Source organism: Mandrillus leucophaeus, unplaced genomic scaffold (genome assembly GCF_000951045.1).
Source record: "Mandrillus leucophaeus isolate KB7577 unplaced genomic scaffold, Mleu.le_1.0 Scaffold1232, whole genome shotgun sequence".
NCBI lineage: Eukaryota > Metazoa > Chordata > Mammalia > Primates > Cercopithecidae > Mandrillus > Mandrillus leucophaeus.
The window spans coordinates 712,689-728,158 of record NW_012100677.1 but is presented as its reverse complement, the minus strand read 5'-3'; the positions used below and the strand labels follow the sequence as shown (position 1 = coordinate 728,158).

At 41.7% G+C, this 15,470-nt stretch overlaps 1 protein-coding gene across 1 annotated transcript in view; it reads left to right on the top strand.

Moving 5' to 3' along the window:
- The window catches only part of LOC105533247 (FAS-associated factor 1), a 266,264-nt gene extending 251,550 nt beyond the window's left edge, over positions 1 to 14,714 (top strand). Inside the window, exon 13 of the mRNA XM_011971639.1 lies at positions 14,456 to 14,714. Within this exon, the coding sequence (XP_011827029.1) occupies positions 14,456 to 14,539 (84 nt within the window). The 3' untranslated portion in view covers positions 14,540 to 14,714. The remainder of the gene's footprint in view (positions 1 to 14,455) is intronic.
- The last annotated feature ends 756 nt before the right edge of the window (positions 14,715 to 15,470 follow it).

The following is a 15,470-nucleotide window of genomic DNA, read 5'->3' as shown; positions in this document are numbered from 1 at the left end:
TTTTTTTTTTTTTTTTTTTGCAGAGATAGTTTCATCGCATTGCACAGGCTGGTGTCAAACTCCTGACCTCAAGCAGTCTGCTTGCCTCAGTCTCCCAAAGTGCTGGGATTACAGCATGAGGCACCACACCTGACCAAGAAATCAAATAAACTTTTGAAGGCTGTACATACAATTTAATCTGATTCTATCCAGCCACTATGTTGCCGAGGCAACATAGTGAAATCTCATCTCTAAAAAAATATTTTTTTTTTTTAAACAGGGTCTCACTCTGTCACCCAAACTGGAGTGCAGTGGTGCCATCTCAGCTCACTGCAACCTCCACCTCCCAGGCTCAAGCGATTCTCCTTTCTCAGCCTCCTGAGTAGCTGGGATTATGGGTGCATGCCATATACTGCCCGGCTAATTTGTGTATTTTTAGTAGAGATGGGGTTTCACCATGTTGGCCTGGCTGGTCTCGAACGGCTGACCTCAAGTGATGCGCCTGGCCCTCAAAATTTTTTTAATAAAAAAAAACAGAAGTGAGAAGAATATAGTGCAGTGGGAAGGGGGCTAAGCTGGGAGCCATGTCTCCTGGCGCAAATTTTTAATTCTTCTAGCCACTTGTTATGCGATCTCAAGCAAGGTACACAAGTCTCTTGGGTGTTTTTTTCTTTATCTGAAATATGAAGAGATTAAGTGTTTTCTTAATTTTCTTTCAGCTCTGATATTATGTGATTTTATGATTAAGTGACCTGGATGTTGATAATACATGCCCCATTGACAACTCTCTTCCAAAAACTAGAACAAAACCATTGGCTTCCTGGTCCTACTGTCTTTATTTAAGATCATCTTCTTTCATTTTATATGACGGTGTCTCTGTCCCAGGCAGTTTGTGAGGACTTAAGCTTTTATTTACTGTAGCTGGAGGCTCCTATAAGCCAAGGCTTTGACAATATTTCACATTTATTTATCTGAACTAGAGCTTAGGATCAGGTGGCAGCTAAGTCATTTAAGGTTATTCAAATGCATTGAAAATGTTGCTTAATAATTCAGAACCAGTTTTCTCTGTTTAGAGTATTAAGATTTTTTAAATCCTTCTAATTAGCCAATTCCAACAGCAGTTTAAATAGGGAAAATTCTGTCCCCTCTGAAAAGGCAACTGATGCAGACTTATTGTCAGCCCCTGTGTCTGTGCAGCAGAACTGACAGAAGCTAGAGCTAGAGAGCTTCCAGAGCCAAGGGAGCTGCTGAGATGACCTGCTGATGGTATCACCAACGGAGTCTGCCTGCTGTAGGAATGAGGCTAGGGGAAGAGGTCTGAGGATGCAGCTCCTCTAGACTCCATTTCTTTGGATTCATGGAGGCTCTAGGGAGGAGTGGGGAGTTTCCATTCAGTCATTCAGTAGGTCGGTCTTTCAGCAAACATGTAGTGAATTTACACTGTTTCCAGCAGTATGCTAGGAGCTGGGGATAGTTGGCCAGTAAAATCTCTTATGTGCCCTCAAAATTCAACCTGACTGGAGAGAGACTCATAAACAAATAATCAAAAGGCACAACAGATAACTCAGTGTGAGACCGTAGCTGATCCCTTGAGCTAGATCCTGTAGGATCTCTTGCCTGGTCAAAGTATAAGAATGCTGTTTTAGCAAAAGACAGGGTTGGCATTGCCAGTACCTGCATTCCACTTTAAACACTGACCTTGAGTCAGCCAGCAGACCTTGGCAACTTCCTTGTCTGAGGATCCTAAGGTGAAATTAAGGTATTAGTTTGGTTAACATGGATTGACCACATACAGGATAATGGGATAGGCATATGAGGGAGAGACCACAATAAACATATATGGTCACTGTGTTCCATGAGCCTGTGGCCTAGTGAATGATGCCAGCTATGATTAACTCTCTTACAGGAATAGGAGAAAGATTAATTTAGGCTCTGTCACTCACGCCTGATTTTATGGAGAAAGTAGCATCTGAGCTGAGCCTTGAAGGATATATAGGTTAGGACAGGTAGAACTGGAGAGAAAGGACAGTCTAGGTGGAGGAAACAACCTAGCAAAGGTTCAGGGAGGAAAAGCACAAGACATATTTGAGGAATAGCAAACTGCTCTAATTGTCTGGCACATAGGGTCTATGAGAGGATAATATTTAGAGATCAGCATAGTAAGCAATGTTGGGGCCAAGCCACTACCACCTGTTCGAAAATTTAGACCCAGATTTCACTTATTTGATGTATTTTTTGAGAGAAAATATTTTGCCACTTCTAAAATGTTGTTACTGTGACAAGCTGTGATAATGCTCATAGCAGGTCCATAAGGTGGTACACCAGACAGATATCAACATCCTTGTTTAACAGACAAGGAAACTCAGAGGATGAAAAGTGACTTGTCCTAGACCACACAGGTAATCAGAGCAGTATGCTAGGGTCAGGAGGCAGGTTTGCCGTTCCCCAAAGGATGCTTGTTCCCTGACTGTCCTCCCCAGCTCTGAGCCCTGACCCTTTGTGGATATGGCAACTAAACTGATAGGGAATAAGCATGAAGAAAAGGCTGGCCAGGTAAAATGCATATCTCTAGCCACCTTCAAGTACCACTTTCCTAGCATCCTCTCTTCCTAAATACTTTTCTTTCTCATCATGGTACCTTTGCTTAAGCCCGGGAGTTTGGGAATTTGGGTATAGGTTTGATATTGTACAGGCCGCTGCTGGACCAGCCTTCAAAGAAAACACCTGCTCTGTTCATGATTCTTGCCTTCCAGTTTTATAAGCTTTTGGGCAGATGAAATGTACTATCAAAATAGCTCAGAGAGAGCCTTGGTAACATTTAAGATATTGAACGTGCTGCATCTGGTAACTAGAAAATTTAATGATCTCCTGCTGTTTTGGTAATTGGATAAGTAAATACATCAGAATAAATCACACCGGCAAGTCTTTTGTATGTCGTTAGGGACTAAACTCTTTTAACTCCTGTTCAAAGCCCCAGCTCTTGAGTGGTGTTTGCGTGCAGAGTAATGCACGCACCAGCTCGCATGGCCCTGCTTGGATGTTAAAATTCATTCAAAATGGCCACTTTCTCCCTAGCCCACTCGGCCTGAGGAGCACATCTAGCCCACCACTCCAGATCTTTCTGAAGCCAAGGAGAAAATATTTTTTCAGAAGTTTAAATGACACCTAATAAGGTATTTGAGCTCTTCACGATCTATGTCCAAACTGTCTTTCCAGCCGTGTCTTTTACTGAAGGCCTGCTGGGAGCCTTCTCAGAAACACTACCATGTACAAACTGGGAAAGTGAGGCCAAAGCAAAAGGGGACTATCCTCTTTTGACAAGGAGCCATTTAAGAATGTTGAGAAGGAGAAGGACAGGATCAGACATTTTGTTCAACTCTCTCACAAGTGGAAATGTGAAGGAGATAGACCCAGAGGGACATGGTCTATTAAGAGACCATGTGGTGTTGGGTGATGTTGTCACCAACTTACAGATGAGAAATTTGGATCTTATCTCATGGTAAGAGGTTAAATGACTTACTCAAGAGCACACATGCAGTGCTAAGATTTAAAAGCCACCAGTGTTTTTTTTTTTTACTGCCTCCCTAATTAGCACTTAATCCATGCCTAGTAGTGAAACTCTGAGACTAACAATAATCAGGATCTCTCAGAAGGCTTTTAAACTGAGTTAACAGTTCTAAACCTAACCAGAAAACAGGTGTCTCCTCTTTCATTTGTCTCTCAATGTCTTGTTCCAAACACAGTGGTTAGCATTATGGACCAACCTTTTATACAAGGACCTGGCTGCTTCCATGGTATTGGCCTCAGAAAGTGAGGCATGTCCGCTAACTCAGTGATCCCCGGTCTTTTTCAAGTCACTGCACACATTGAAAATAGTGTTTGTGTGTCTTACTGGAGAACCAACCATACTAGGCTGCTCAGAGTCAAAAGCAGCTCAGCTCTGAGGATCCTGGTTGCACCAAGTGTTGAGAAGAATCAGTATCTTAGCATACCTGTAAGCTGGGCACACTGCTGGGGCTCATCTGCATTAGGTTTGTCTTGCCACACTACAGAATCTTCACTCATGAATTTGTCTGTATCCAGTTTGTGCTTTCAGGGACAATGAACTTGCAAATTGTTCTGTAAAGCAGGACTTCCTTTTATGTACTTGAAATTATGTCTTCCAGATTCCAGGACTTTCCAGGATGGGGAAACATGCCTGTTCTCATTCTTTTTATATTCATTTTATGTTCTTTATTCTCATTCTGAAGACTTGGATCATCTCCTGTTTTTAGACTAAGAAGGTTTTTTCCTTCCCATTCCATTCTTAATAGAATCCCCTGTGGGCCTTCCCCATTTATATTGTCATTTAATAGTACAGTGACCAAAGCCACCATCAGGGATACCACTGCAAGGAGAAGGTTACAGCTCTTGTTTGGTGTCCCTGACAGTGTGCCAAGTTTGAGACCATTTTAACATTATAATACCTTAGAGTTGGTGTCTTCACTATACAGTCCATCTAAAGGCACAGGCTAGGAATGAAGAATCCAGATTTGCCATGAATACTGAATAAACTTGGGTAAGGTCTTTCCACTCACTGGGCTTTTCTGTCCCCATATGCTACAGAGATGACCTCTAAAGACCCATCCAGATCTAACAATTACTAGCTCTGTCATAACTGAATGACTACATTTTGCCCGAATGCCTAAGGTAATAATACACTCTGTTATGGGGGAAATATGCATTTCAGTTACACGAAGGGTACAGTGCTCCCAAGCAAGGGACTTAGAATAAATAGTCTAGTACATGACTACAGTACTAAAATAATCTAGTGTGGTGGTTAAAAACACAAGAGTTTGAAGTCAGACCTAGTTTTAAATCCTTGCTCTGCCACTTCCCGCCTGTGCATTCTTAGGCAGATTATATAATCTCTCTGAGCCTCTTGTCCTCATTTTTAAAGTGGAGGTAATATACCTCCCCCATAGAGCTGCAGTGGTGCTTATACAGCACGTAGCACAGTTAGCACCTAGTAAGCGCCCAATAAATGTTAGCTCTTTTTACCTTTATTATAATTTAATAAAACAAAGAACAAACAGGTCAGCCTACAAGACACAATTTCTATTCCTCTCTTATTTTAATCTTTTCTCCCTTTGTTCTTGCTTTAATTTTTCTTTCATTCTGTCTTTCCCACCTTAAAAAAGTCATCAAAGAAAGAAAATGCCCTCGACACCTATGCTTTGCAGCCACAGAAGCCCACCCAACCTCACTCTCTAGCACCCCAATTGTTCTGTCACAGTTCAATAATGAAAAGAGGAGCATCTGTCACTGTTTCCTGGAAGCCCTCACCCCAGTGCCACTTCTTTCCTGTGGTCCTGTGAGACAGACTGGCCTAGCAACTGCATAGGAAGCTGAGATAAACCATAGAGTAGTCTCACAGTGGGACCCTTCCAGATTGGAAATTTCATTTTGGGGTGTGTTACCACCTGCAGCAAAGGTAGAGAAGAAATTGCTAAGAGCTACAACTGGCATTGTTGTCATGGTTGTTTATAATAATTATTATAATAATAATCGTAATCCCTTATGTTGCAAAGGACTTTATCGTTACCAAAGCTTTTTTTATACCCCGACTCAGCATATGCCCAGCAATTCCCCTGAGTTCCCCTCGGATACTTTGTGGGTATAACTGCTTTCTTTAGGGATTCCTAGCTCATCAAAAGGTGTTTAAAGAAAATAGATGATTAGCTGTTAGGACTAAGTTGACAGTAACAAAAGACAGCTTGAGTTCCTGTGTGGAACAGCAAAGCCCATTAGGGACATGAGCCGTGACATAGCAGCAGAGTGCGGCATTTTTTATGCCCAACAGAAAGCCAGTTAGTCATGTTAACTGTCCCCTGTTTAGAAGTAGGTCAGAAGTTGAGAGGCAGTGAAGGGTAATGATTGGATATAGGCTGGAAGCTCACAAACCAGGGTACAATTCTGACCTTCTCTTTCCTAGCTGTGTAATCTTGAGCAAGTCTCTGAACCATTTTTGACCTCAGAGAATTCATTTGTAAAATGGAAATAATAGGAGTACTTATCTCATAGAATTGTTGTGACCATTTAATTAGATAACATATAGAACAACTAGCATAGTGCCTAGCACCTAACACCAAATGAATGGTAGCTTTTTTTTTTTTTTTTTTTTAGACAGAGTCTTGCTCTGTCACCCAGGCTGGAGTACAGTAGCACTATCGTGGTTCACTGCAATCTCTGCCTCCCAGGTTCAAGCAATTCTCTTGCCTCAGCCTCCCGAGTAGCTGGGATTACAGTGTACACCACCACACCCAACTAATTTTTATATTTTTAGTAGAGATGGTGTTTCACTGTGGTGGCCAGGCTGGTCTCGAACTCCTGACCTCAAGTGATCTGCCTGCCTCAGCCTCCCAAAGTGCTGGGATTACAGACATGAGCCACCACACCAGCCATGATTACTTTTTATAGTGATGATGTTAATAATTACTTACTAAGTTTCTGATATTTAATAGCATGTTTTCCTAATAGAGTAACTAATAGAATAGGTTACTCATAGAATACCAAAAAGATTAGTTAGGCTGGGCGCCGTTGCTCATGCCTGTAATCCCAGCACTTTGGGAGGCCAAGACAGGTGGATCACAAGGTCAAGAGATCAAGACCATCCTGGCCAACATGGCGAAACCCTGTCTCTACCAAAAATACAAAAATTAGCTGGGCGTGGTGGCACATGCCTGTAGTCCCAACTACTTGGGAGGCTGAGGAAGGAGAATCACTTGAACCCAGGAGGCGGAGGTTGCAGTGAGCCAAGATCATGCTACTGCACTCCAGCCTGAAAACAGAATGAGACTCTGTCTCAAAAAAAAAAAAGAAAAAGTTGTTCTCCCAAGTTCAAAGTAAATGCTAATTTTGAACAAAATCAAAAGCAAATATAGTCAGTTTCACTATATCTGGGAACTTACATATGCAGCCCATAAATATGCCTCAGAGTACAAAGAGCTTAGTATTCGAAAGGAAAGGACCTGTGTTCAAATATGAGCCCCGACAATTTCTAGTTGTACAACTGTACATAAGAAGTGTCCCTATTTGAGCTTTGGTGTTCTCATCTGTAAAAATTCAGGATAAATGAATCCAATCTTAGGATAGCTTTATAGATAATATATGTGAAAGTGTTCTGAGAACTGTAAAATAATATTATTATGGATGCATTCTTCAGGAGGAAGTTTAGTAGCACATTCTTTTTGTGTTCAAATAACTTGGCTTTAAAGAAGCATCTCTTTGAGAATAATCTTTGTTGTGGCTTTATGTTACAGAAGGGAAACGTATTTTAAAATTTATTTATGCCCTGACTAGTTGATTTTCCCATCTTTTAATCAAGACCAAACAGAACTTGAAAAAAAAAGAAAAAAGAAATGGCTGTGACCCTTGTATCATGTTACATCAAAACCTAATTGTTAAGTACTTGCTTAGTGCTCTGAGGTATTTGGGATTTTAAGGGCCATTAAATAATACCCTTTCACTTAACTAGTTCAAGACTAATTAAAAGACATAAGACCAATTGAAAGATAGACATAGGACTCAGGTGGGGATAAAAATATCACCTTTGTTACCAAAAAAGTTGATCGGAGATTGTGGTTTGAGATTAAGCAGCCAAGGGGCTAGCTGATGTGTTCTTTGCCTGTAAATTAAACAGACTTGTCCACCCAGTCCATAGTATAGCTGGACACTGCAGGCCCTCGTACCTTGTAACCTGAGAGCAGGTTGGTTCCAGAAAAGGGAAAGGATGGGGCTGAGCTCAGATCCTTCTCCCAAATTCACCAGGCAAATAAGTTTGTTCTCACCCCTGTATAGGAGATAGGGAACACATCCAGAAGTCATTCCATATGGATACATAAATGTGAAATAAATACTTCCCCCAACAAGAGTTATAAGTTTTATATTATTGACTCCTCACAACAACTCTGGGAGGCAAAAAAGGTCTCAATTTTATAAATAAACATTGAATTTGCCCAGGTCATCAGACAGCCAGGATGTTATAGCAATGGGAATCCAACCCAGGTATCCCTCCCTGGGATCACACTTCAACAGTTCCACTTCAACTGGGGAACTCAAACCACATAGATGACATCTACTTACACATAAAGAAGGCACTGAATCATAATAGCTTCCATGTGTCAGGCCCTTGATGGCTATTTCAATCCCTATAATAACCTTTCACCCAGTGGAGAAGGAAACTGGAGCACGAGCAAGCATCTTACTGACTTGGCTAAGAGACTTGAATTTAAGTGTTTGAATTTTATTTCCAAAGCTCAACTGCAATCCAATTTACTCCACTGACTCACCCTCACACTTCTAAAAATGCAAAAATTAAAGCCTAGACAAGAAAAGTGACTCATCCAAAGTCATACTGCTAGAGTCAGGACTGGAATCCATATAGTCTGGTCCTTTATATCCTGATAACATTAGATAACGTACAGCCGTGGCAGTCAGCACAGAGGAATTCAGAGAAGGGAGGGTTTTCTGAAGTACATAGTCCATAACCGAAGGGATGGATTTCCTTAAGCTTGGAGAAACTGATTTTGCTCTGTGACTAATGTAGAGGATGGGACCTGCTTGTCCTTGACATTGGCGTAAGAGGTAAGACGAGAATGGATGAGGTTCCGGAGTTTGATCTCTGTATGGACTCAAAGAGACTTACAGATTTTCTGCCAGTGTGGCAAAGGGTTGCTCCTGGGAGTCCGGCTATGCAGGGTCCCCTCAGCTCACAGTGCTGCCAGCACAGTCTAGAGAATGAAGGTTCTTGGTCACCAGAGGCAAGCAAACAAATACTAGACAAAATTTGGTAACGAAAGCTCTTCTGCCTTTTAGATGCTGGAACTTTCTCAAGTGCAAATTTTACTTTAAAAGCAGGAATACATTTTGAGAAGCCTCTGTTGGTTTATTGTTTTCCAGTTCCACATATTGAACCTGAAGCCTGTAACTCATGGAATGAGAGAGAACCCTTTTAGGCCAAGTAAGAGGTGGGGAGTTACTATGAAAATTATTAGGGAACCAGCGGAAGGCCTGGGTTCTGGTTCTACATCTACCACTTCCTATGTGATAATAGACAAATCCAGTCTCTGGGTCTTGTTTCCTAACCTACAGAGTAGGGCTGATTTCCAAGAACTACTGCAATGCATTTCCCCCATAAACCGTTAAATTCATTAGGAACATTAAAAAGAAAAAGAAGAAAAAAGTCCAATCTAGCATTTTTTTCTAAAAGTAAAATACTAGATCCAGACTTTCTTCTATTCAATTTCAAAATAAAAGCATTACATCAGCAAAATTAAATGTAAAAGATCTAGCTTCCTCACATGATTGTGAGTTAATGTTTGTGTAAATTCGTTACAAACTCTGAAGGGCCATGCAAGTGTTGCTGCTGCTATTCTTTTTCGTATTACTCAGCTCTTGCTCTCAGGTAGCTCCCAACCTAATAGTACAAGCTAAGTATCCCTTATCTGAAGTACATGAGACCAGAAATGTTTTGGATTTTGGATTTTTTCAGAGTTTGTAACATTTACCTACTGGTTGAGCATCCCAAATCAGAACATCCAAAATCTGAAATGCTCCAAGGAGCATTTGTTTTGAGCATCATGTCAGCACTCAAAAAGTTTTGGATTTTGAAATATTTTGAATTTTTTCATTAGTGATACTCATCCTGTAGTATTATATTTATGCTCAGGTGCTAAAAAGTGAGAGGCAGAATGATGTGACTAGAAAGAACCCCAAAACAGAAGTCACAAACTCTGCGGGTAGAGTGTGCATCTGCTCCTATTCAACCGTGTGACCTCGGCTAAGTCACTTGACCTCTCTAAGCCTCAGATTGCCCTTCTATGAAATGAAGGGGTTAGGTAATTTGGCATTTAAGGAGCTTCCCTCTGCCCCCAAACATTCCAGGATTCGCAGTGTGGCCTAGGATGAGAATCTGTCACACGGATTCACATTTTTCTTACAGCTGATAGGCTTTTTAGAAAAGGAACCGAAGCCCAGGGAAGTAATAGAAACAGTATATGAAATTTCAGTCTACTAACAAAATTGATCTAGAAAGGAATAGCTCTGTTTGGCAAAGAACACCTGTCTCATTGTTGTTACATAAACGTGTTTCACAAAGCCAATTTGCTAAATTATTAAACTAATGAGAAAATATATCCATTCAGGTTTTCCAAGTACAGTGAAGAAAATGTCAAGATGACTGACTTTTCTTTTCTAACTATAGACAAAGTCAAAAACCATACCTCTTATCTGAGAATGACCCTTCTCCCCCAAGGAGTCCCAAAAGGTGGGCTTTGTTGATTTAGAGAGTCAATAATTCAGTAAAGTCCCAAGTAAATGGCACAACACAAGCTCAGATTGGGTTTTTGTATTCATATTTTATAAATATTTCAGGACTTTTTTTCCTGAACCTTGACCTGTTGCCATTTTTAAAGTGAAGATCTTATATCCCGGAAGCTTGGTTAGAAACAACTTCAGGATCATCTCATCCAACTTCTTTCTCTATGTGAATCCTACTCTCAGCAATACCTCTGACAATATAATGTAGTGGGTTCCAAATCTAGACTGCCTTGATTCACAGCCTGGCTCTGCCCTTAATAGCTCTGAGACCTTGGGCAAGTTACTTAATCTTTCCAGGGCTTAGTTTCTCCATTGGCTTTTGGCTTAATGGGGATAATAATTGTCCTTACCTCAATGCAAAGGCATAAAAGTGATATAATGGACTTTGGGGACTCAGAGGGAAGGTTGCAAGGGATGAGGGATAAAACACTACACATTGGGTACAATGTACAGTGCCTGGGTGATGGGTGCACCAAAGTCTTAGAAATAACCACTAAAGAACCTACCCATGTAACCAAGAACCACCTGTTTCCCAAAAACTACTGAAATACAATTAAAATAATTGTCCCTAACTCAAATAACCTACCTTTTATATTAAAGTGCTTGGAATATACCTGGCACAAAGTAAATGCTCAATAAACAATAACTATTATAATCATCATCTGCAAGTAAGCCCCTATTTGAGTGCTTCTGGGAACAGCAGAGAATTCATCCATCCATCCCACCCTCCCTACCCTCCATTTCCCCAGGGCAGCCTGTTGACATGTTAGTCAGAATCATTCATACCAGCTTTAGAGTCAGACCTGAGTGTGAAACCTTATTCTGTCTGCAGCCTTGGGCAAGATAACCTATGGTATCTTCATCCGTAAAATGGAAAGAATCATACCTATTTCACCGAACTGTTGTGAGGACTAGTTAAGATACTATATAAAAAGTACATAAAGTACTTAGCATGGTTCCCAGCTACATACTAGGCACTCAGTAAATGATAGTTGCTGCTGTGATGATGACTGAAGAACAAGAAAATAAAGAATAGAGAGAGGAGAGGGAAAGATAAGAGAAGCAGTAGTAGCCACACCAGCAGCTGCTATCTGTCTGTAAAAAGTTGTTTCTGACTAGCTGGGTTCTGCTTCCCTGTGATTTTATTTCACCAGCCCTAAGTCTATCCACCAGAGCTGCACAGAACACATCTGCTCTATCTTCTACTTATCAGCCCTTCAGATATTCAAAGAGGGCTAGCACAGCCCCTTCCCTACCTGTATAGCAACATCGCCACCTCCACTTCTCAGTGCCCGCTCTCCAGGGAGATATCTTCCATTCTTTAGCTGTCTCTCAGAGAACATAGTTTTTAGGCTCTTCCCTAAGCAGGAGGTCCCTCCTGGCATGCTCCATGTCCTTTTTGAACAGGGCCCAGAGCGCTGCAGGACAGTTTCACAGTGTGGCCACCGTCTTGCTGGGGAGAAACATGATGTCCTACATTCCCCTAGGTTTCCCTCAATCAGTTTGTCCAGCCAGGCAAATGAGAATGGAAATAGAGATTATCTTGCTCACTTTGAAATTCTTACCTAAAATGGCCTTCAAAGAAAAAACATTGCTAGATGTTATTTTTAGGGCACCAGAGGGAGCAGTCAGCACAGCCGTATTTGCTTCGAGCAGTCCAGTGGTGACATAGCCTCACCGAACCTGTAGACAGGGGTCTCCAGAGATGGAGGCATTACCTGATCAGGAAAAGGGGGGCACTCTTGCTGGGAAGTGGGGAAGAAACAAGAAAGATAGCCTGGTGTAGATCAGGGTTCCAGGAGCTTTTGGTGAAAGAGCTGCAGCTTTGAAGTTAGAAAGATCAGGGCCCCTACCCAGTCAGTAATGGCTGCAACCTACTGAGTACTCACTGGCTCAGACACTGTACCAGAGGCTGCACCAACATTATTGCATTTAACTATCATCACAACAACCTAGGAAGAAGAAACTATGATTCCCATTTTGCAGGTGAGAAAACTGGCTCTCAGGTTATATAATTTATTCAAGGTCATATTGGTAAGAAGTGACAGAGCTAGGATTTGACTCTAGGTTTGCTTCACTCTTTTTAACCATTGTGCTGTATAAACACTTATTAACTATATGGCTCTAAACAAGTGGTAACCACTTTGAGCTTCAATGTAATCATCTCCACTGTCTTTCATGGTTGTTGTATGGATATGTTGTCTGGCATATAGTAGGCATTCAAGAAATTTTAGTTGCCTCCTTCTCAAATTCCAGCTCTCCCACTCAAAGTGACCGAAGAAAGCCATTTAACTTTTCTTGGACACAACTTTCTCATATGAAAACTGGGTGTGGTTTATGAATCTCTAATCTTGCATATGACAACCCCAGCATGGTACAACTCAGGCCTGATACTTCAGCCTTCCACCCTCTTTTGCTTCCTAGCACACTATTACAATGATCGTTTCTCCCAGCAAACACCATATTTACAAGCCATAAATAACAAAGTAGAAGATGCTGGAAGAGCTCTGGCATGTTAATTAAGAACAATATCAGAAGCAGCTGGACAGAAAATGCCAACGAGTGAGAAGCAGAGGCAGTGTAGCTCTGTTTGTTGACAGAAGCCAATGCAGTGTTGTACGTTAATTGGGGAAGTGGGTAAACATTTGCCAGCAGCTTGCCCCTCAGTGCATTGGAAGATAGACAGCAGGCTAGGCCCTTCCCACTCTTTGCCTGTCCATCTGCCCACAACCCAAGAGATACAAATACAGTGTGCTTTGCTCTGAGTTCCTTACAAGCAGAGAGGATTCCAGGGGTGGATGTGTCTTTTTCATGACGCTCCTGAGCATACCAGGTTTCCATCTAGATACAGCTGAAGATAGTTTCCCCTTCCCCTTGCCAGCATGGCTTTGATACTTGGCATTGGCCCCCAGGGCTTCCCCTTCCCCATATCCCCCACCCCACCATGGAAGAAGACACCAGAACCATCTTATCAGGAGCAGCTTGAGTTAAGCAGAAGATAAGATCGCCTGCCTCAGGTGCTGCAGTCAGGCCCAGAGCAGCAGCCTCAGGCCTGACTAGAGATTGCTTGCCCTCCCATCACACACTTGCAGTTGCCCATTTATCTGTGTGTCCGCCATCTTTACAGTTGCTCTCACACACACAATCATTATGGAACACCTGTTCTGGGCAAGACACTTTGCTAATTATATATTTTTTCTCATTTAATTCTCACAGTCAGTCCTGCAAGGTTGATACTAACTTCAAAGCCACAAAGCTGATAGCCAACACAGCTGTAATTTAGAGTCTTTCTAATTCCAAAACCTGTGTCCTTTCCACTAAACCAGTATTACTCAACTTTTAAACATTCCTGACCTCTTTTGATAAACAGGAAAGTTTTGTTTCTTCTCTCAGTCGCAAATTCAGAAAACCTTCGTGTCCCATCCCTGCCCCTTGCCTAGGAAGGCATAAACCTAATTTAGGATCCCTGTATGATTAACGTATCCCGCTGAGCCAAGATTTTGTCTAGCTTGACTTTCAATAGTTCATATTACAAAATTATGATTTTTTTAATTTTGAAAATATAAAGTTGTATTATGATATTGACTCTTTTTTTTCCAAACTAAATAAACCGTCAACAAGGATATGATATGCCTCCCCTCACCAGGGAAGATAGTCATCGTTGGGCATGGTGGAATGGCCATTCTACACTTTATAACGTAGTTCTAATAGGAAGATCAGCCCCAAAGGCTTAGCTGCAGTCCCACCAAGCAGAAAAATCCCTCCCCTCTATTAGGGGTTAACCAAGCAGAGGTCCCTAGGAATGCCAGTCAGTTGTTAACCAGCACCTTTCCAAAGGGCCCCTGTTCTGCCAGCCAGGTTGAGCTGTGCAGGAGGCAAGGTACCTCCACCAAACTCAACTACGAGATTTGATTTTCCTGAGCCCTGGTTTCCTCACTTATAAAATGAGAATAACAACAGCTTCCTTGCAGGTTATTTTGAAGATCAACTAAGATACTGCGAGACTCTTCATGCCAGTGCATAGTTTCAGAATCAGTGTGCATAGATAAAATGAATGCCGTGTAGAGGTTATAGTGCTTGTTTCAGTCTCTTGAATATGTGTTCTTTGTCTTTTTAGGTAACTCAACTGGACCCAAATAAATCATTATTGGAGGTAAAGTTGTTCCCTCAAGAAACCCTTTTCCTTGAAGCAAAAGAGTAAACACGGCCCAGCGGTGGAACCAGCCATTCCTTGACAAGCCAGCAGCCTGCGTCAGGAGAAGGGCTCCTCGCCAACCCACCCACACGCTCGTCTCACTCAATTCAATGTCACACTTCTGCCTCTTGCAAAATTGCTGGAAAAAGTAATAATAAATATAGCTACTTAAGATTTCCCATCCATGAGTATATATTCCCAACCCTCATTACAGAAAATTACAACTCTGCCACCCTCCCCTACCCCTGCACTTCACCCTCCTTCAGTGATGAATACATTGTGCAAGTGGGAGTGGTCACTAAATAGCATTTTTACCTCTCCAGTGCCCATCTTTTCCCCAGTGTCTAGGACAGTTCTGTCTGTTCTGTGACACCAGGATGCTGTATATTTGATATATGTCTTTTTATTTTCATGACTGAATTTCTACTTCGTCACCTAATTTTAAGGGGCAGAGGGAAAAAAGTCAACTGAGACATTGTCGGCATGGAGATTAAACGTAGGAAAAAAGGTATACCATTTTTGTTAGTACTTTCTGAAGGCTTTACTAAGATGTAAGGTTTTGTTTGAGGACTGAATTTGACATATATGCAAGATACTTATTTACTGCTGCTGCCTTGGGTCTCCAGGTTCTACCTAGGAGGTATTTGCTGTTCCACTGCAGCACAGGGAAACTGTTCAAGCATACAGTGTGAACGCTGAGATCATGTGCAGAGAGGCCAGTACCAGAACTTCAGTATCTGGCCCAGTGGCAAGAGGCTACTGTTAGGTTTGCATTTGGGCAATTAGAACCTCACAGATACCAGCTCCCAAGTTGCTAGTCCATCAGTGTAAACTGAACAGAATTCTCTCTTGCTTTCTCTCTCTCTACTCCCTCACACATTTGGACCTTGTCACTTGGTGTTTAAGCACCTTGTCTATCAACAAAATCTGATCAGCA